Raw genomic sequence first — 20362 nt, 5'->3', positions numbered from 1 at the left:
AATAAATAAATCTTTTTAAATTTAAAAAAAAAAAACACAAGGATATTAAAGAGAGAAATGGGGCAGGAGTAAGAGGCTTGGTGGAGGGGAGGTGGGTACAGATGATTCTAGGGAATGATATGAGGCAAAATGACACAGTAGTTACAAGGAATCTGGGCAGGGTCCAACAACCTGGCCATCCCGATCTAGGTGCCCGTGTAAGTTAGGCCCTCTGATCAGCCCTTGCGTCTACCCTGAAACTGGTCCTACTGAGGCAGGGACACCACTGTCAGACAGTGCAGTGGCCACTGGGCACATAACCTGGTAGGAAAGTCAGGAAGGAGAAGGAAGCCTTGGGAAAGCAAGGTGCCCTGGAAAGAATCTGAAAAGAGCCAGATAGAACCAGGTACGTGTCTGACCCGAGGGCTCAGGCTCAGAAACATCTTCTGCAGTAAACAGGGGAGATAGGGCTGGGGCCAGGCGAGAGTAAGTTCTGGCTTAAGGGGGCCAAGAAGTTCCCAGATTAGTCACAGACTAGCCACCCTCCCACCCACCAGTCAATGCAGTCGTGTAGGAGGGAGGTTGACAGATAGGGCAGAGACCACTCACTTCCATCCCAACTGTCAATTCCCAAACCACTTCTTTCCCTACCCCTGGGCCATGGCCTAGCTCAGGCTCCATGCCCCCTTCCCCAGACTAGGATCATGGACATGGAGCAGCCTCCTCGTCCCTCTCCAGGCTCTGGTTGCCCAATCTACTCTCTTCACTGCAGCTGTGGGATCCTTTAAAAACTCCCTGTTGCCCTTGAGACACGATTCAAGTTCCTGAACTGACTCCCAAAGTCCACCTTGGTTTGGCCTCCACCTACATCTCTGCTGCTCCTCCTTTGCCCATTCAACACTTCCGTCTACTGAACTCTTCATGAGCTCTGGGTATATGGCTCCTTCACCCTGGGATGTCCTTACTCCCATCTCAGCTTCTGGGAACCTTCCACACTCAACACAGGTCCTTCAGGAAGCCTAGCTAGATCCAGTCCTTAGCCAGCCCTGTGAGCACTCTGTACCAGATCACCTTGTCTCATGCTCTCTTCCCAAGGCCTATGGGCCTTCTCTGGGCCCCCCCCAACAGCGCCACCTCCTGGCCAGAACTCCAGACTCCCTGCTGCCCGGGGCCCAGCCGGGTCACTAAGAACAAAGACATAACATCAGGGTCCCTGCAGTCAAGGAGAGCCAGTGTCCTAAGAAAAGCAAACCTGCCCACAGAGGCCCACTACACAGGATAGACTGGGAAGAAACAGCCCACCTATTTCAGGACCCAGAGGAACGGGGGAAGGCCTTCTGGAGAAAGAGGGATCTGAGCAGGGCCTCAAAGGATTTAATGGCAGAGGAGCAGAAAGGAGAGGGAAGGAGCAGAGGGAAGGAACAAAGAGAGAAGAGGGAAGGAGCAAAGCAGAGGGAAGGAGCAAAGAGAGAAGAGAAGGGCAATGCCCAGCAAAGTAGGGTTTAGTCTAAGTGGGGGGGGAGTGGGGGAGGGGGAGGTGCTGGGGCCACAAGAAGCCAGTGTCTCTCCTGTGGGGGGCTGGGAACCAGGAGACTGACAAGGCCCAAGGCCCGAGTATGGCTCAACCCCCAGTGCTCTAACAATGACAGCCACAAAGTACAGAGACTAGAAACATTTCTTGATTGTTAGTGGGCTTCTGCCCAAGTCATACCCACTGCCTGCCACAAGGAGGGGTGTCAGCGCAGAGGGAGGGGACCAGAATGGGGAGCAAGGTCCAGACTCAGGGGGTCTGTGCTTCTTGTAGGGGGTTGGGGGAGGAGGACAGGGAAGCCTCTGCCCCAAGCCAAACTTCTCCTCCCAGGGCAGCAGCTGTGCCCAGACAAGGCTGGGCGCAGACCAAGAGGGTCTCAGGTCCTCCGGAGCCAGACGGACGGGCAGGCCGAAGTCAGGATGGCTGCTTTTCAGGGGTCATCAGTCGCTCCACCTCCCGCATGAACCGCAGACACAACTCTTCCTGCCAGGGCAGAGCCACGCACTGCACGGCCACGGGCATCCCCACGCTTTTCTTCATGGCCTGCAGGGGACACAGGTACCGGGATGGAAGGCGATGGAGACAGGACCCCACCAGGGACCAGGGAGCACCCCCGCTGGAGAGGAGGGGCAGCACAGCAGAGTCAGGCCGCAGTCTTTCCGGGAACCGCCAGGGGGCGCCTGGCTGGCTCGCTCAGTAGAGCCTGCAACTCCTGATCTTGGAGTTGTGAGGTTGAGCCCCACATTGGGTGTAGAGCTTACTTAATGGGAAGGGGAGGGGAGGGGAGGAGGGAGGAGGGGAGAGGAGGAAAGGAGAGAGGCAAGGACTTCGCGTGCTTATGCTGCATCCCTCCCAGCAGCCAGAGTTGGGGTATGGGTGGGAGTCCAGGGGAAGGGGGTGCACAGGGGCTAGGCCAGGCCCCGTGGCCTCACCTTCTGTACCACATTGTCCCAGATATCCCCAAAGTAGCCCCTGTAATGTTCCATCTGGGCCTCGTCGTCTTCGGTCACCGAGGTGACAGGCACCACCCCCGCAGGGAAGTCCAGGCAGTTGTAGAGCAGAGTGTAGCTGACTGCGCCTGAAAGGGACCACAGGGAGCTGGAGCCCTGCCCCCACCAAGTGAGACAGGCTATCTCCCAGAGCCCAGACTTGAGTGAATGACAAAGCCCAGGGATCCAGATTCAGGGCAGGCTGGAGATCCTGCTGAGCCCTGTCCTGTGCCTTTGCCCAGGAAGTTTCCCCCACCTGGACCCTTGTTCCTATTTTTCCTGGCTTTTCTAAATCCCATCTGGACTTTAGTATATGTGCTGCCGAAGCGAGCACCCCATCTGGACTTTAAACCGCACCTCCCCAAACCACAGGCTCTGGATCTCAAGATCTCCAACTTCAGTGTGCAGAGCTCCCAGATGACTCCCATCTCTCCAGCCAGTTGGACTGTGAGCTCCTCAACGGCAGGGACCTCCTGGAGGGGTGCAACCCTCCCCAAGGCTCCGCTCGTACTTCCCAGCAGCCTGTTGGGCACTGGGCTGAATTCACAGAAGAGGAAAGGCGGGTGGGAGTGTCTGAGGTGTGTGCTGGGGCCGCTGACCTCACCTGTGGCCTTGCCTGGGGCGTTCAGGTCCAGAGCAGGGCCCAGCATGGGAGTGAGCAGCACATCCAGGTCCAGCGCTCTCCACTGGGCAATCACAGAGTTGCGGAACACCTGGGAGGAGGCCAGCACACCAGCGGAGGCCCTCAGACCCAGCCCATTGCATGGACTCTTCAATGGAGGGACAGTGATGGGGCTGGCTGGGGGCCCAGCACCTGCCCCTTCTCTGGATTAAGCCACACTGGGATGAAGGTCCTCAGGGCACCTAGCACAGCTGCTTCCAGGAGGCCTCCACTGCTCTACCTCCCATGTGAACTGTAGACATCATTTTTCCTGCCAGGGCAGGGCCACTAGTTCTGGACAGTACTGGGGGTGGAGGGGGGAAGGGGGCAGTGAAGGGGGCATCCAGGACAGATGCTGCAGACTGAGCTAGCACCCAAGGATGAGCACCCAGGCGAGTGAGGACCAGAGAGCAGGGCCAGAACAGACCAGTCCAGAGAGTGGAAAGGGAAATGACAGACCACTCCAGGGGTCCAGAGGGAACCATGGCTAAGAGATCCCACTGGCAGGTGCCCTTTCCAATCCCACCCCATACCCTGCCTGACTCTAGTCAGTAGGGGGTCTGGCCTCACCTCGATCTCATGCTGCAGTTCCCAGAGCTTGCCAGCCGACCTGGGCAGAAGAAAGGAGGTCACTGGCCCTCAAGATCACAGCCATGGGGAGTAGCAACATCAGACCCCTACTCTTAACACCTCCCAGATCTCACTCCTCCATGGACCGTTCTCAACTAGGGGAGCTCTGAGAGGAAGGTAGCACAGGAAAGAAGTTCAAATCCCTAAGTTCACATCCTGTGGAGAAAAACAGGCCCCACGAGGGATGTAGACTGTGTCACCTGGTGACTTTACAGCAGAGCCAGGCCAGATCAGGCCCAATTCCCAATGACCCTTAGGATACCAGAGACCAGAGCTGTCAACGGTCCTGAATGTCTGGCAGTGAGAGAAGGGACAAGTCCGCAGGATGTCAGGGCCTAAAAATGAGCCATTTATAGCCTGCTTTTCCCACCCGAGCCACTAAGGGGACAGCAGGACCCAGTGCAGCTCAGCTCCCGTCCGACCTCTAAGAGCAGGTCTCTCACAGTTTCCTCAGTAGCCCCCTCTACCTTGGGCCTCCCCGATGCTTCCTTTCCTTACTACCCTCGTCTAGCCAGGTCTTCTCCTCTCCACCTGGTCTCTTTCTGTGATCTCCTTCAGGCCCCTCCTCTCTAGCTGGACCTAGAATCTGCGAAGACAAACATCAAGGTCCCATCTGAAAGCTACAGAGGTTGCCACCCTGGCTGGGCCAGTTCCAGCCTCAGCACCCACTTCCCTTGACTCTTCCCATCAGAAACCACTTAACCCCAAGTCAGGAGAAGAGGGGGGCAGGAACTAGGCACAGGAAATGTCCTTACCGGGGCTTCATGCTGTTAAGAAAAGCTGCCATCCTTGGGAGCTGCCGAAGGACAAAGCAGTGTCAGTGACTCAGTTCTGGGCTGAGAGTGGACAACAATCTTCTTCAGACCAAGCCACCTGTGTCTCTTCCCTCTGTCCCTTCCCCCAGGTCCCAGGTCAGCCCCTCTTTCAGCATGTGACTGGCTGAAGATTGCAGGGCATGGGGAGAGGAGAAGAGTCTGGGTGGGGGGTGGAGAGAAGAGGAGGCCATGCTTGCCGCTAAGGCGAGAGGGGAAGAGCCCCAGAGGCTCCCACCCAGCGCCCCCCCAGCCCTCTGCTCCTGTGCCCTCACCAGAGGCTTCAGCAGGAAAGCCAGCAGTCCTTTCAACCATCTTGGTATCTTCAGAATGGGGATCAGGTCCCCCAGGCAGGGGTCCACGAAATCACCTTTGCTGGGAGACAAAGGGTCCAGTCCAGCACTCCCTCCGGTCCTCCCTCCTGCCCTGCCCCTACCCACAGCACCCCCAGCTCAATGTCATCTACTCTATGAAACCCCCTCCTCCGCGAGACTCGTAACCGCTGGTCTCCAACCCCTTCATCTGTCTTCTTTCCTTTTTTTTTTCTTTTTTTTAAGATTTTCTTTTTTTTCTTTAAGTAATCTCTGCACCCAACATGGGATTCAAATTCACAACCCCGAGATCAAGAGTCCCATGTTGTATGGACTGAGCTAGCCAGGCACCCCTATCTGCCTCCTTTTATTTATTTTTTATTTATGTATTTTTAAAAATTAACATATAATGTATTATCTGTTTCAGGGGTATTTTTTATTTTTTAAAAAGATTGTATTTGTTTATTTGAGACAGAGAGCGCCCCGGGGCGGGGGGGGGGGCAGAGGCAGAGGGAGAAGCAGGCTCCCCATTGAGCAGGAAGCCTGACATGGGACTTGATCCCAGGACCCCAGGATCCTGACCTGAGCCGAAGGCAGACGCTTAACTGACTAAGCCACCCAGGTGCCCCCTACCTGCCTCCATTTAGACATATGACTTGTTTCTGCTTATCATTTGGGACACCCGGACTCCACTCCATATCCCTGGAGCTTCCTGAGGCAGGACTCTGCATCTCCCTCCCTGGCTCACTCAGCTCAAAGTGATAAGGACTCCACAAGGGCAACATTTCCCCGGCCAGGGCCTGACACTGAGGGCATCCCCTACTGATGCAGATGCGGGCCTAGAGAGACGAGTGATGCCACCATGACTCTTATTTCTGAGGCTGTCTCTAGCTCTAGAGCTTGAGGAAAGGTCTCAGGAGGCCGATCCTAGGGCTTTATCCCCAGAGCCAGAGTGAGGGGCAGCCCCTCGTGCTGAGGCCTGGACCCTACTCAGCCACAAGCAGAGGTCTTGTCAGCCCAGGCACATCAGCAGGAGGTAGCATCACAGGTCTTTCTTGCACCCCTGTCAACCCTTAAGGACTGGAAGCTTCTAAATGGAACCAGCTTCTCTAATGAGCTCTGGGATGCCTGGCTGGCTCAGTTGGTTAAGTGTCTGCCTTTGGCTCAGGTCATGATCCCAGGGTTCTGGGATTGAGTCCCGTATGGGGAGTCCTGTATGGGGCTCTTCTCCCTCACCTTCTGCCTCTCCTCCTGCTTGTGATCGATCTCTCTCTCTCTCTGTGTCAAACAAATAAACAAAATATTTTTTTTTTTTTTAAGAGCTATAGGGGTGCCTGGGTGGCTCAGTGGGTTAAAGCCTCTGTCTTCAGCTCAGGTCATGATCTCAGGGTCCTGGAATCGAGCTCCGAATCAGGCTCTCTGCTCAGCGGGGAGCCTGCTTCCTCCTCTCTCTTTCTGCCTGCCTCTCTGCCTACTTGTGATCTCACTCTCTGTCAAATAAATAAATAAAATCTTTTTTAAAAAGGGCTATAAAAAAAATAAACATGAGCTCTGCAAAGTTCCTTAAAGTAGGTCTGATCCAACCCATCCACTCCACAGAAGAGAAAAGTACTCAAAAGACAGGCTTGGCTCAAGTCAGAGGAGCCTGAAGTCACAGCATGATGTGTAGACCTCTCTCTTCTTGCTTCACCCTTTGCTTATCTCTCAATCTTTCCCCAGTAGACAAGCAACTCCCATGCCCACCCCCTTCTTCCAGTGAGTTTTCATCACTCGGGCTCTGCTCAGTTCAGCCTCCCCTCGAGCTGGTACCTTTCTAAAGTCTCCCTGGCCAGGGATCTCCAGGCTCTACCTGCACAGTTAGAGGGGCAGTGAGGTCCCTGCCCAGAACGCTCGGACCTTCTTTGTGTTCAGTGGAGGCCTGGCCCCCATCTTCCACCAGAGCAGCCCATCCTGGGAGTAACAGGACCCAGCTGATCTCCCTGGTCTACCCATGTCCTGACCCCACCCCAGAGCCCAAAGGCCAACATCACTCACAAGTTCTGCAGGAAGCTGTGGCCGCCATCACTGAATAGCCCACCAGTTGACAGGGTCTCCAGAGCATGGGGTATGTTGCTTGGCAGGAAGGGAACCAGCTGCAAGATTGAGGGGTATAAGGGCCCCTGAGAAATGCTTGACTCCCATGCCCCACCCCCCATGCTGCCCAGGCAGCCCTGAGGATGGGTTGGACCAGCCCTGCTGCCGTGGGAGCCCTCCCTGGAGCCACAAAGGCAGGTGTCCTGACCCACGTAAACTCCCTAAAAATTCACATCGTGAGAGGAGTCAAGCTACCCATAAACTTGTCTCAGGTGAACAGACGAAAACCCACAAGCACACTGTCCTCAGATGGCAGGAACCCCTGGGCAGTGTGCACCACTGCTTGTGGTGGACAGGAGCTTCCCAGTGCGATGCTCCCTCATCCCCGGCACAGAGCTGAGCTCCCCAGCCATCACGTAACCTCACACTTGTGATCAGCCCTCTATCTGCAGGTCCTGCAGGGACATCATTCCCATCCCAACCACAAAACCATCTCCTGGGTGATGGGTGAAAGGACACTAGGGACAGGTGACAGTCACGGGTACCAGGAACATTTCCCTGAAGGAGGGGCCATACCAGGACTTCCGGGTCCCCACAGCCATACCGTGTGGCCAGCAGCCTCAAGGCTCTGCTTCGTCTCCAGCACGGCCCGCTTCATGGCCGGGGTGGGCATGGTATATTTGTCGGTCTCATAATACCCCACACGCAGTGGCCGAGAGCTTGTGTAGACCTGGACCAAAACCTCGGAATCAGAATCGAGTCAAGAGGGTGGCCCAGTATAGGGCTCCCAGAGATCAGAGATGCTACTCAGCCCCAAACACAGCTGCAAGGTTGCAGCCCGGATCCCCAGAAAACTGGGTGCCAAAGAGGCTGCCCCTTTCTGCATCTGACCCTTTCACAAAACCCTTTCGCAACGACTCTGCATTCTCACTGGCCATATGATGAAACTGAGGCTTCAGGTCTAGATAAGGAGATAGGCAACCAGGCTGGAGTCGGGCTGGGGCTCGCCCAAGTCCACCCAGCGCAGACTGACAATACTAGATCCAGGACCCAGGTAACCTGTCTCCCGAGTCGAGGAGTCTCCTGCCTGTTTCAGGATTGCAAGTCTTGGCTCCCATGACAATTCTTTCCAGACCACATCACAAGGACCTCATTTCCTCCTTCCCTTCCTCTCAGGAAGGAGTTTTTTTGTTTGTTTGTTTGGTTTTGGTTTTTTTTTTTAAGATCATTTATTTACTTGACACAGAGACAGAGAGAGAGATCACAAGTAGGCAGAGGCAGGCAGAGAGAGAAGGGGAAGCAGGCTCCCCGCAGAGCAGAGAGACTGATGCATGGCTCGATCCCAGGACCCTGAGACCATGACCTGAGCTGAAGGCAGAGGCTTAACCCTCTGAGCCACCCAGGAGCCCCAGGAAGGGGTTCTTAAACCACTGAGTGGTTAGAATAACCTCTGCCAGGGAGGGGAGCTCACCCCACCCAGCCCAGATTTTCTGCATGCCAAGAAACACCCTAGTTCTCCTACAAATGGTTCTTGGGCTGAGAAGTGACTCCTATCTCTCAGGGTCATCAGGTGAGGCTGAGGCCAGATGGAGGGCATCTTTCCTCCAAGGAGCCTCCCAGCCCAGCCTCAGAAGTCCTAGGGTTGCCACAGGTGGGCAAGGGCTCCATCTGGCGGCTCTCGGTGGAGCAGCAGCTGAGCCCAACTTCAGACCCTTGGAGGGTGCTTTTCAAGAGACAGAGCCTCCAAGACCTGCCCACAGTGCCTGGGGCTGCTCTCTGGGCTCCGGAGCACCAGCAATAGCCAAACTCAACCCCACACCCAACCCCACCCCCTGCTCACCTCCTCCCTGAAGGGCAGCGGGGGCACTGTGGGGTCCAGACGGAACATGTCTTCACACAGCAGCGCTCGAAGGCACAGTGCTAGGCTTTCCACATCTCGGGCCATGGGGCCGACTGAGATCTGCACTGTGAGGGCAGGGAGGGGAAGGAAGAAAGATCACCCTGCCCTAATGGGCTCTGGGGCTGGGTCCAAGCAAGGGCTGGGCCATGGCCCAGAAGTGTGAGCAGAGACAAGGAGGTAGGAACTCGGACCTAGACTACTAGCCTGGGAGCCAAACACTGCCCCCAGGAGAGGCAGGAGCAGAGGTGGATCAGGCAGACCCCCCCTCCTCCAGGGCACTGAGGGAACCCCAGACCTCACCTGCTACCTGTCCATAGACACAGCCCTTCAGGCCACTTTTGCTGGATAAGAAACACAAGATGTCGGAAACAGGAAATGGTCACCCTCTGCCCAACCCCAAACCCACACAGCAGCTTAGAACTCTCACCACTTTGGAAACTAGGAACCAAGGCCAATGGCACTGACATTCCTTCCCAGCAAAACCCCAGCAAGGGACTCCCTGCCTGGGGCCTAAGGAGTTTGGAAACTAGACTAAGACCACACAGCAAGAGACCCAGAAGCTCCTTCCACCCACCACCCACACCATACCTGATACGGTTTGCCGTGGGCTTGAGGCCACAGATGCCACAGAAGGAGGAGGGAAAGCGGATGCTGCCTCCAATGTCAGTGCCTAAGCCCAGCGGGGAGCCTCCAGCCCCAATAAGGGCCCCTTCACCCCCGGAGGAGCCTCCTGGGCTTTTGGAGGGCTTCCACGGATTCAAGGTCTGGCCAAAGAGGGGGTTACTGCAGTCATAGCTGGGGGAAGCAGGAAGGGGTCAGCCCGGGGTGCACTGGGGCCAGAGTCCCTGGCCCCGCCCATGCACGAGCCCACCTGAACATGGACTGAGGGACGTTGGTGTGCACGAAGGGCACGGCGCCTTGTAGCTTCAGGACCTGCACCACCACACTGTCACACTCTGCGGGCACGCTCTCGTTCAGACTCAAGCCCAGCGTGGAGTCATGGCCCTGGAGGGAGGGACCAGCACCAGAGGGCTGTGGCTGACACCTCAGGGGCCCTTCAGCGGCCCAGGACCCACTGCCACCGCCATCCTGCAGGCCAAGGCTAAGCCTTGGAGGGCCCCAGGTAAGCCAGGAGGCAGAGCCAGCTGACAGAGACAGGCGTGCAAGAATGGGGTGGGGGTCAGAGCCAGACAGGAGGTGGGGCACACCTTGCAGCTGAAGCACTCCTTGAGGCTCACAGGAACGCCATAGAGCAGGCCCCGCCGTGGGGCCTGGGACAGCTGAGTCTCACAGTCTGCCAGGTAGGTAGTCACACAGTTGGTTCCTTTGTTTACTTCCCAGGCCTGGAGGAGGGAGAAATGGACACAGGGCAGAATGACTCTGGCCTTTGTTTTTAGCTGTGGTCAAATATACATTATATAAAATTGGCCTCTTTAAGTCTACACAGGGAAAGGGTGACCAGCAACAAAGCCCAGAGCCAGGAGCATGGAGAATAATTGAGAGCCCAGCACCCACCTCATCCGGGACATCTAGCCCCAGCGTCACCCTGGCAGCATCTCGCCTCAACCCCCAAGATGGAGAGAGCACCTCCAGGGCCAGGGCACAACCCAGGCACCCAAAGGAGCAACAAGCACTGGCCTCAGACACTCCCCAGAGCGGATGAGCTGGGAGGGAGATGACCTTTGACCTCTAAGCCACATCTCGGTCAGTGAAGCAGACAGGGGCAGGTCCCCACCTCAGGTCACACTGGGAGTCAGCACAGAGCACGGATGGACCCAGCTGCCAGCCTCCCAGAGGCCAGCAGTTTCTCTCCTGTCCTAGGCCTGGCCCACACCCCCGGAAACTCTTGAATCTGATAATCAAGTCACACGGAGCAACTGGCTGATACCTATCAGTTAAAGTTAAAGGAGTGGGAGCTTGCCTAAAAGGAAATGATACTGCTGTCCCTGTGAGACATCTGAGGAAAATGGGTGTGGGCTGCACTGCCACACCTCAGCCCGTGAGATCTGTGGGTGAAAAGGTAGGGCAGCCGCTTTTCAGGGACACTGAAAGAGGAGACACTTTGGTCTGCTGAGCCTGCCTGTGTCCCCTCGGGGCATCCAGGGCGGGCGGGGGGCGGGGGGGGGGTCCAGGTTCCTCCCTCCATTGTCAGCCTCCCTCCCCCTCGCTCAGTAGCTGTCACTCACCCCCATGGATCGGCTTAGTGGTCATACTCACTGCCACACACTATGCTTCAAGAAACCACAAGCAAAGAACTCGCAAAGCACAGAGAAACCACAAGCAAGGAACTCACAAAGCACAACTCTTTCTTTCCTTCCCTTCGTTTCAAACAGATGCCTGGAACACTTACTACATGAAAAGACAGAGGGCCCAGCACTAAGTATAAAGACAAGTAAGACAAGCTCTGTCCACAAGGGACCCATGTTGACCCAGAAAGAGGCCAAGGCAAGTGCAAAAACACCCAGAGAAATGTGTTAAAAAGTGAGCACTGAAGAGGGAACCCTAATTCGGGTTAGGAGGGGAGGAGGGTCAGATCCCTGGAAGAGGATCTCCTTCTCTGAGCCCCAGAGGTTCAGCTGGCAGTGCTTGTTGCCTCAGGTGGGGCAAAGAAGAGGGAGAAGAGCCTTCCAGGTAAAGGGAGTCCCGCACAAGGCAGGGCTCCGCATGGTGACCTCTGGGTGCCAGGAAACCCCCGACAGTCAAGCTACTGAGGCCCACCCTCCAGAAGGCCTTGGCCAGACAGGATGCTGGAGTCAGCAAGGAGCAGAATAGCAGAGTTTGAAGAACTGGAAACCTGAGAGGGCATCCGGCCAGGAGGTTGGTGCTCCATCATGGAGGAGATGGCTGCTGGGGGCATGGGGACCGGGGTTGGACTGGAGAGAGCTATAGAAAGAGAACAGACCACACTTGGTGACCGATGGGGTGGAGGCGGGAGGGAGAGGGAAGTCTGGGCTGAACGCCAGGCTCTTAAACTAAGACAACATGCTCAGTGTCGCCCCCACAGAAGCACACACACAGAGTCAGCGCCTCTCTCTCTTTCTCCTCTCCTTCTCTCTATTTCTCTCTCCCTCATGCAGCTCCTGGTAGCCCCTGGCACTGTCCCACCCTGGCCCTCAAAGAGACGAACTCCAGGCCATTTTTTCCCCACAGCCTTTGCAGAGAGAGGGAGGATCCCTGGTGTCCAGGCCTTACCTTTCCCACATAGGTGAAGAGTGCAGCCTCAGGGGACAGCTCCCCACTGTGTAACTTCTGCACCAGCTGGGTCAGGGGCAGGGCCAGCAAGGCCTCTGAGTCCAGGTCAGGGTTCTGAAAAGACACCCCAGGTAAGTAACCCCTCTCCACACATGCCCCAAGTGCTAACAGCAGACACATGTGGCCCAGTGCCCCTAAATCCCCACACCTGGCGAAGCAGATGCTCACTGTCATGTGGGAATCTCCAACAGACACGCCCACCTGCTGCTCTGACACCAGACATGTGGCCCAGCCTAGGCAGGTCCTTGCCACCTACAGACAGTACAGATATATCTCTTCCAGAAGGTTATGGGAGAGGCTGCCCTGGGAAAGGCCACGCCCAGGCTGAAATGTTATGTTATGAAAATGTTATAAAATCATTACAAACCCCCACCACTAACAACTGCCTATAGCCCCCATGCTGGTACACTCTGGGTGTTGATTAAATCTTGTTACAATTCCTATTGCACAGGTAAAGAAACCAAAGCCCTGAGAGGCTAAATGCGTCACCTAGGCCCATACAGGTAAACTACGGTTCTCTACCCACTCAGTATAGCCCGTCTACTGGCTATCCACCTGCATCTAGCCACCTGCATCTAACCCCTGGCAGGGGAGGCAAAAAAAAAAAGGAAGAAGAAAAAGAAGACACTGTGCAAAAAAAAAGGGAAGAAGAAAAAGAAGACATTGTGCAAAAAAAAAAAAAAAGGAAGAAGAAAAAGAAGACATTGTGCAAAAAAAAGAAAAAAAAAAAAAGGAAGAAGAAAAAGAAGACACTATCCTGGGTGGTTGGGGCTATAGCTAGAGGTTATCCCTAAAAAGGGATTTTTTTTTTCCTTCTTTCCAGATATGTATTAGGTGTCGCTCTGTACCAAGCACCAAACTAGGCCTGGGGATACAACTGAACAAAAAAGACAAGAAGTTCATGCTTTGGGAAGTGAGCAGGTAATGAAAAAGTAAACAAGAGTCTGAGTCAGTGAGAAATAACTTGAAGAAAATAAAACCCATTGTGGTGCGTGGGGTGGGGGTGCAGGGCACACAGGTACGTGCGGTCAGAGAAGAACTCTCAAAAGGAGGGGGGACAATTTTTCAGACACATGACTGCCAGGCCTGGAAGGCTCCCAGAGTCTCTGAGGTCAGCCCCTGCCTGCAAACCCAGCTCGCTCCCTCCTCAATGGTACAGAGCCAGTTAGCAAAAACAGCTAGAGGAGGATCTCTGAATCACAGCCACCACTTCCCAGCCCCACTCTGGCCTGGGCTCTCCTCTTGCCAAATCCAAGAGATACTTGATTCTGTTCTTCACTCCATGTCTTCATCCACATGAGGGATTCAAACGTATTGAGACCACACACTGGCTCCCTTCGACTTCCTCTGGTTTTCTCCTGCTTCTCTGCTACTTCTGTCATCCCTTTATTCAGTCAGTCAACAGACATGTTCTGAGCACTTACTGTGTGCCAAGGACTAAGTTAAGGGTTATGCATTTGGAGGTAACCAAGACAGACAAGTCCCCGCTTTCAGAGAACCCACACTCAAGAAAAAAAACAAGTTAATAAATGATGGGCAGCTCATGGGAAGTGCAAGAAGGCAAGTACACACTGCTGTGATGGACACAGCAGAGGACTGGCTAGACGGGATGGTCAGGCCTGGCAGGTGACGTTTCTTTCGGCTGTGACCTGAAGGATGAGAAGGAGCCAGATGTGGGAAGAGACAGTTTCCTCTTGTTTCCTCCCTGATGCTGGGAGAAGTGAATCCTCTTGTGGCTTCCAGTCAGGCTCTCCACCTACCCCATGGCCTCTGGACCCTCCATCCAGCCTGACCCAATCGAGCTGTGGTGTTCAGGGGCCATTCCCATTGCCACCCACCCCTGTGTCCTTCTCCCAGAGCTCACTGCTCCCCCGCTTTCCACTGGCTCCTTCTCCGTGTACCCTTGCTCGGGGAAGGGCTGCCATCTCTCTAGGTGGTACATGAGGACAAAGGAGTCATCCCAGACCCCACTTTCTCCCTCCCACCCACAGCCAAATCCAGTCAGTCACTGTGCCCACTAAGTAGCTCTGGAACACGGCCACTTCTCCATCCTCTCTACCAAGACCCTTGCCAGTGACCAGCCTTTTTCTCTTTGCTCACACAGGGGCCACCTAACTGCCTGCCTCGCCCAAGGCTTGCCCCACCCATCACCCTTCCTGCCAGGCCAAAGCGCAAAGCCAATCAATCAGTCCTTGCCCCTACCCTGCAGGTCCCTGTCACAGCACAAGCCCAGGGCTTTGCCAGGAGGTGCTTTCAGGCACTGGTCAGACCCCTCCGCACCCCTCCCTGAGACATCGCCTACTCATGCCCTCCACAAGTCCTTGGCACCTGGGCCTTAACAGCAAGAACACTCTACCCCCAGCCTTCATTTGTTAAACAGATATATTACTTACTTGGGATATATATATATATATTTTATATATATATATATATATATAATATATATTTTATATATATAATATATAAATATAAATATAAAATACAGGTGCCACAAAGAAGAAAAAAAATGAATCTGTGATCTCTCCACACACACTTGACAATCCCTGGTGATATATTTCTTTTTTTTTTAATATTTCATTTATTTATTTGAGTGAGAGATATATTTCTTTTTTTTTTAATATTTCATTTATTTATTTGAGTGAGAGAGAGATAGAAAGCACAAGCAGAGGGAGCATCAGGCAGAGGGAGAAGCAGGCTCCCTGCCGAGGAAGGAGCCTGACAAGGGGCTCAATCCCAGGACCTCGGGATCATGACCTGAGCTGAAGGCAGACATTCAACCGACTGAGCCACCCAGGTGTCCCCGCTGGTGATATAGTTCTTAAAAGGAGACACAAAATGAAAAATGAACACTTTCCCCACCCACCCCGAGGACCACCCTGCCCAGTCCCTCTACTGAAAAAGGAAACCAGAGTTAATGGTTTCTAATGAAAACTTAGAGAAAAAAAATGTTTATGAAAAACCCAGCATGTATGTAATTATTTATATATGTAGGCACAAAGGAGTCATGTTATATGCACAATACTTACTAACTACACCTTGCCTTGCTCACTTGATGACGGAAATAGCAAAATGGCTCCTTTTTTCCTGATTATATAAATGTGCTCACTGTAGAAAAGAATGCCTAACAGTATGGCGAAGAAAGTAAAAGCCAGCGAAGAGCTCCCCCCACACACACTGGCGTAATTACCACCAACAGTCTGGTCACCACCATTTCCCACCTTGCGACAAGACACCAAGAGCCCCTGTGGGCCTCAATTCGAAGCTGTCAGCAAGCTCTCTCCATTCTCAGCACAAATTTTAACTCTGTCCTTTGTTCTTGAATGCAGATGGCTGATGACACCGTTGCTAACGCTCGTTTTTTTTTTTTAAGTCTTCAGCTAGTTATCAGGCAGCTGAGACATTCCCTGTTTCACAAGACACCCAGGAAAGTCTGCGCCTCCAAGAGGCCAGTCCACAAACACGGGGGCAGTGACATTTGAATGGAGAATGCAGAGATGCGTACAAATGAATTCTAACAGAGAACAGCAGACACCTGTAGCGTTCTTCTTCCAGGGACGGATACTAGAGCTATCGCTGAACGGCTGCCCCCCACTAGCTGTTTTTCTCCTTGAGGTCCCTACTGCTCTAATTTCTGGGATCCTCCATGGTCCTCCATGTCTTTTTTCTTTTTCCCTCATGGTTTTTATCATGTCTGTTCTATTTCAAGATATCTTTTCCCTTTGGTTACGGAGGCCACGGATCCTGGTCTCAACGAATAATTCATCTACTGAATCATTTCCCTTTAAAGTTAGGTTCGAGGGCGCCTGGGTGGCTCAGTGGATTGGGCCGCTGCCTTCGGCTCAGGTCATGATCTCAGGGTCCTGGGATCGAGTCCCGCATCGGGCTTTCTGCTCAGCAGGGGGCCTGCTTCCCTTCCCCTCTCTCTGCCTGCCTCTCTGTCTACTTGTGATCTCTCTCTGTCAAATAAATAAAATCTTAAAGTTAGGTTCAAGTGGGGCTTGGAGAAGGCCAGGAGATGGAACTACAGGTCAGATCCAATGGAAAGACGTGGTGCTTGTTAAGACCAGTGGGGTTCTGACAAAATGGGTTATAAGCGATGAGGGCGCCTGGGTGGCTCAGTGGATTAAAGCCTCTGCCTTCGGCTGGGTCATGAACCCAGGGTCCTGGGATCGAGCCCCACATCGGGCTCTCTGCTCAACAGGGAGCCTGCTTTCCTTCCTCTCTCTCTGCCCACCTCTCTGCCTAATTGTGATCTCTCTGTCAAATAAATAAATAAATAAAATATTAGGGCGCCTGGGTGGCTCAGTGGGTTAAGCCGCTGCCTTCGGCTCAGGTCATGATCTCAGGGTCCTGGGATCGAGTCCCGCATCGGGCTCTCTGCTCAGCAGGGAGCCTGCTTCCCTCTCTCTCTCTCTGCCTGCCTTTCCGTCTACTTGTGATTTCTCTCTGTCAAATAAATAAATAAAATCTTTTAAAAAATAAATAAATAAATAAATAAATATTAAAAAAAAAAAAAAGATCCCAGCCCTTTGAGAATTGTTCACACCAGTGAGACTACTGAGACACTGCTATCTCCCCCACAGTCACTGGAAAATCAAAAGGTAAATTTCACTGTTTACCTGCCTGGAAAAGCCAAGCATTGGTGTTCTGAGGCCAGGCTTTCTTGCCCCAGGAAGGGTGCAAAAACAGCATTTTCTATTTCAGAGCCAAATCTTCTACCCTGGAAGGTTTTGTTCTTAAAAATAATGAAGGGCAGGGGTGCCTGGGTGGCTCAGTGGGTTAGAGCCTCTGCCTTCAGCTCAGGTCATGATCTCAGGGTCCTGGGATCGAGCCCCGCATCGGGCTCTCTGCTCAGCGGGGAGCCTGCTTCCCTCTTTCTCTGCCTACCTCTCTGTCTACTTGTGATCTCTCTCTGTGTCAAATAAATAAATAAATAATCATTAAAAAAATAAAATAAAATAAAAAATGAAGGGCAGTTGCTCCAGAGGAAAACTGTAGATGCTGGTGTCTGGAGCTGAAGTGAAGGAAGGCCCATCCTTCGACCGCCTCACTCTCCTGCTAGCAGGTGGGTTTCTTGTGATGAGGAGGCAAGTTCAGCAGGTGGGAACCGTGGGCTGATCCCTGAAGCTGCCCCCACACAGTTCTTGCTAGAACCAGCTGGCAGCATTCTGGCTTTTGTTGCAGAATGGGGGCCTGGGGAGCATTGGAGGGTACCAGGCCGAGTCGGGCAGCACTGCAAGGATCCACGAGTGGGGCACCATAGAGTTCAGCCAGAAGAGGAGGACTAGACAGTGAAGAACTTGGGCTCAGTTAGGGTCAGTGGCCTGTCTGGGCTGAAGCTCTAAGAACTGACTGATGGCTTTTCAGCCAGTTTGATGAATAGAGGCTGGAACCAGATACATATTTATATCAGCAAATAAATAAATACGACATATCCTAGCCCGGGAGCAGTATGGAGTAAATTCATACCAGCTAAAACCTCACTGTGATCAAGGCTGCGTCCTGGGCCTGCCATCCTTTTTTTTCCTTTTTTTTTTTTTTTTTTTTTAAGATTTTATTTGTTTATTTGACACAGAGAGAGAAGCAATACAAGCAAGGGGAGTGGGAGAGGGAGACGCAGGCTTCTTGCTGAGCAGGGAGCCCGATGTTGGGCTCAATCGGGGCTTGATCCCAGGACTCTGAGATCATGACCTGAGCTGAAGGCAGATGCTTAATGACTGAGCCACCCAGGTGACCCTGAGCCTGGCATCCCAAGGCCCGGTCTCCCTACCTATTATTCCCCGCCCCCCACCATTCTCCCAGGCTGGAATGAGGCTAGAGAGTCCCACTGGGCGTCTAGGTTCTAGCTCCAGCTCTGCCCCAACTCTAAAATCACTTGCTGCAGCAGAGCATCTGCTAAGTGCAATTTTCTGTGACTCCATCCTCCTGATTCCTATTGTGTCCCCAGGCACTTGGAATGCTTTCCCACCTGTCAGATTTGAATCCTCTCAAACACAAACCCTCACAAATGATCGTGGCAAGTTTTTCCTCTCTCTGTACATAAGAACATCTCTTGGAACTTATCATTTTGACTTCTGCCTGGGTCCTGTGCCTCAAACACCTTGAGAGAAAGTCCCCTCCTCTAGGCCCCTCCCTGGGGCCTAAACACACACTGAGCTGATCCGGAAGGAGAAAAGCTTGTTGACAGATCATCCAGGGAAGGGCTAGAATTACACCAGCTCAAGGAAAGGGGCCTATCAGGAGTTAGAACAACACCTGGGCGGCAGGAGCTGGGGAAACTGTTCCAGCCTGGTCCCCTTTGCACTTAGGCAAGTCCTTCCCTGGCTGGCTTTCAGGATCATCATGCACAATTAACCACTTCGAACTGTGAGTGCTCCACATTTCCTTGGCCGTCACTCTCTGATTCCCAAGTCTTTTTGTTGTTTTTGTTTTTGTTGTTAAGATTTTATGTATTTGACAGAGGAAACACAAGCAGGGGGGGTGGGGGAGGGAAAAGCAGGTTTCCCCCTGAGCAACGAGCCCCGAGCCCCGATGTGGGGGCCCAAGCGGGGGCTCAATCCCAGGATCCTGGGATCATGACCTGAGCCGAAGACAGCCCCTTAACGACTGAGTCACCCAGGCGTCCCATGATTCTGAAGTCCTAAACCCGAGCATCCTAATGGTTCTCAGGCTTGCATTTTAGTGTCCCAACAATCTTGAGATTCTTTGGCACTGAGCAAAGCTCCTCTTTGACTCAGTGCAGCGATGTCCTTTCATGACCTGCCCTGTCCCTTTCGTTTTCCTGCCTCTCCCCACGGCTGGCTCTACCTGACTCGGAAAGAGTACGGAATGCGTTAGGGCGTGGAGGGGTTCCGAAAGTAAAACCTGCGCTGCCCGCCACCTGCTCCCCCGCCCCGCGCCAGTGCGCCTGAAAATGCGGCTAGGGATACCCTCGCCCTGTGCCTCCCCACACACACCGGACCCGAGAGGTCACCTGGAGGCGGAAGCGCTGAGCCGCCTTATCCATGGTCTCCAGGGCTGCCTGCTGCCTCTGTCGCGCCCGGGCCGCCGCGCGCCGCGCGGGCCGGCGGCTTGACCAGCGCAGGGCCACGGCCGCTGCCACGAAGCAGCAGGCCAGGGCAGCCCCAGAGGCGCCAGACAGCGCGGCCCATAGTTCGTCCAGTACCATGATCTCCTGCGGCCGACCGATGCCAGGAGCTACAGGCGAGGAATCAGCACGCGCGCGTGCCGCCTCAAAACCCGGCCTGGATCTGCCCAGGATCCCGCGCCCGCCTGCGCGGAAGGGGCGGGAGGAGCGCAGCGCTGCCGCCAGCCCGCGGGGAAGCGCGCTGTTGCTTGGCAGCGGGCCGAGGCCGCACGCGCGCAACGGTCAAGGGCAAGCCCGCACCCAGCCGAGAGGGGCGGGAGGGCCAACCGCTTCCCCCAGCCGCCCCATGACCCCAGCTCCCCAAGACGTGACTAGCCGGAGCCCCCGGCGGCAAAGGACTGCCAAGAGGACAGGGAGCAGCGATCGACTGATGGGGTTCGCTGACCTGATTAATCCCTGCAAACAATTCAGAAGCATCTTTCCAGGAGATCTTCCCCGGGTGCCCACCTCTCCCATGCTCGGGGCTCCCAGGGGCACCAGGAGGGAGGAGCCCAGGAAGTCCCGTGGGGAGCCCACCTGCTGCCCCTTTGGTTTTCCCAACCCTGGAACCCCATCTCTCTCTCCCAGGGCTCTTCATGTCCAGACTACCCATCACTTGTTTTGCCCAGCCACCTCCTGCAGACTGGCTTTCCCAGAGTCACCCTTCTCCAGTCATGGGCCCTCCTGGATTATACATCCAGAGAGCAGTGAGAGGACTCCCAACCAGGAGTCTGGGGACCCGGTACTCTTCATTGGGCGGGGTGGGGGGTGGGGTGGGGGGGTGTTACATACACAAACAAAATACTCCCACCCAGGCATGTCTCATAGGACTTTATGTTTATGCGCTTTATCTGGTCCACCCTCCGACCTACGAGGAAGGCGTTTTTATTATCCTTATTTTATAGCTGAGGTAACTGAAGACAGGAGGGGTTCAATGACTTCTGTGGGCCACACACGTGGCTGAGTGGGGACTGAAACTCAGCTCCAGTCTCAAACCATTGCTCTTAACCATCATGCTTTACCACCATTACTGCTCCTGGAAGAGAAACTCTGTGGGGTGCGGGGTGGGAATGTGCTTTGTGGCTGGAAATGCTGTCT

At 54.1% G+C, this 20362-nt stretch overlaps 1 protein-coding gene across 1 annotated transcript; it reads right to left on the bottom strand.

The window, feature by feature from the left end:
- Window positions 1–1636: 1636 nt before the first annotated feature.
- On the bottom strand, window positions 1637–19306 carry LOC122899926 (fatty-acid amide hydrolase 1). The gene is made up of 15 exons (XM_044238145.1): window positions 19112–19306; window positions 12079–12192; window positions 10095–10229; window positions 9758–9891; window positions 9475–9681; window positions 9187–9227; window positions 8827–8951; window positions 7591–7716; window positions 6948–7045; window positions 4878–4977; window positions 4546–4586; window positions 3731–3770; window positions 3104–3212; window positions 2443–2588; window positions 1637–2053 (listed from the first exon to the last, which is right to left on the bottom strand). Exons 1-15 carry the CDS (start codon window positions 19304–19306, stop codon window positions 1925–1927), a joined length of 1740 nt encoding a protein of 579 aa, XP_044094080.1. The 3' UTR covers window positions 1637–1924.
- Window positions 19307–20362: the final 1056 nt, after the last annotated feature.

The sequence above is a fragment of the Neovison vison genome, chromosome 2, assembly GCF_020171115.1.
Source record: "Neovison vison isolate M4711 chromosome 2, ASM_NN_V1, whole genome shotgun sequence".
NCBI classification, from domain to species: Eukaryota; Metazoa; Chordata; class Mammalia; order Carnivora; family Mustelidae; genus Neogale; species Neogale vison.
The sequence above is the reverse complement of the archived record's forward strand: the minus strand, read 5'-3'. Positions and strand labels throughout refer to the sequence as shown.

Coding starts and splice junctions, on each gene's coding strand:
- LOC122899926 (XM_044238145.1), bottom strand. CDS start 19,306: ATGGTACTGGACGAACTATGGGCCGCGCTGTCTGGCGCCTCTGGGGCT. Junction 9,228..9,474: donor CCCACGGCAAACCGTATCAG/GTATGGTGTGGG, acceptor TTTCTTATCCAG/CAAAAGTGGCCTGAAGGGCT. Junction 3,213..3,730: donor AACTGCAGCATGAGATCGAG/GTGAGGCCAGAC, acceptor GCCTCCTCCCAG/GTGTTCCGCAACTCTGTGAT.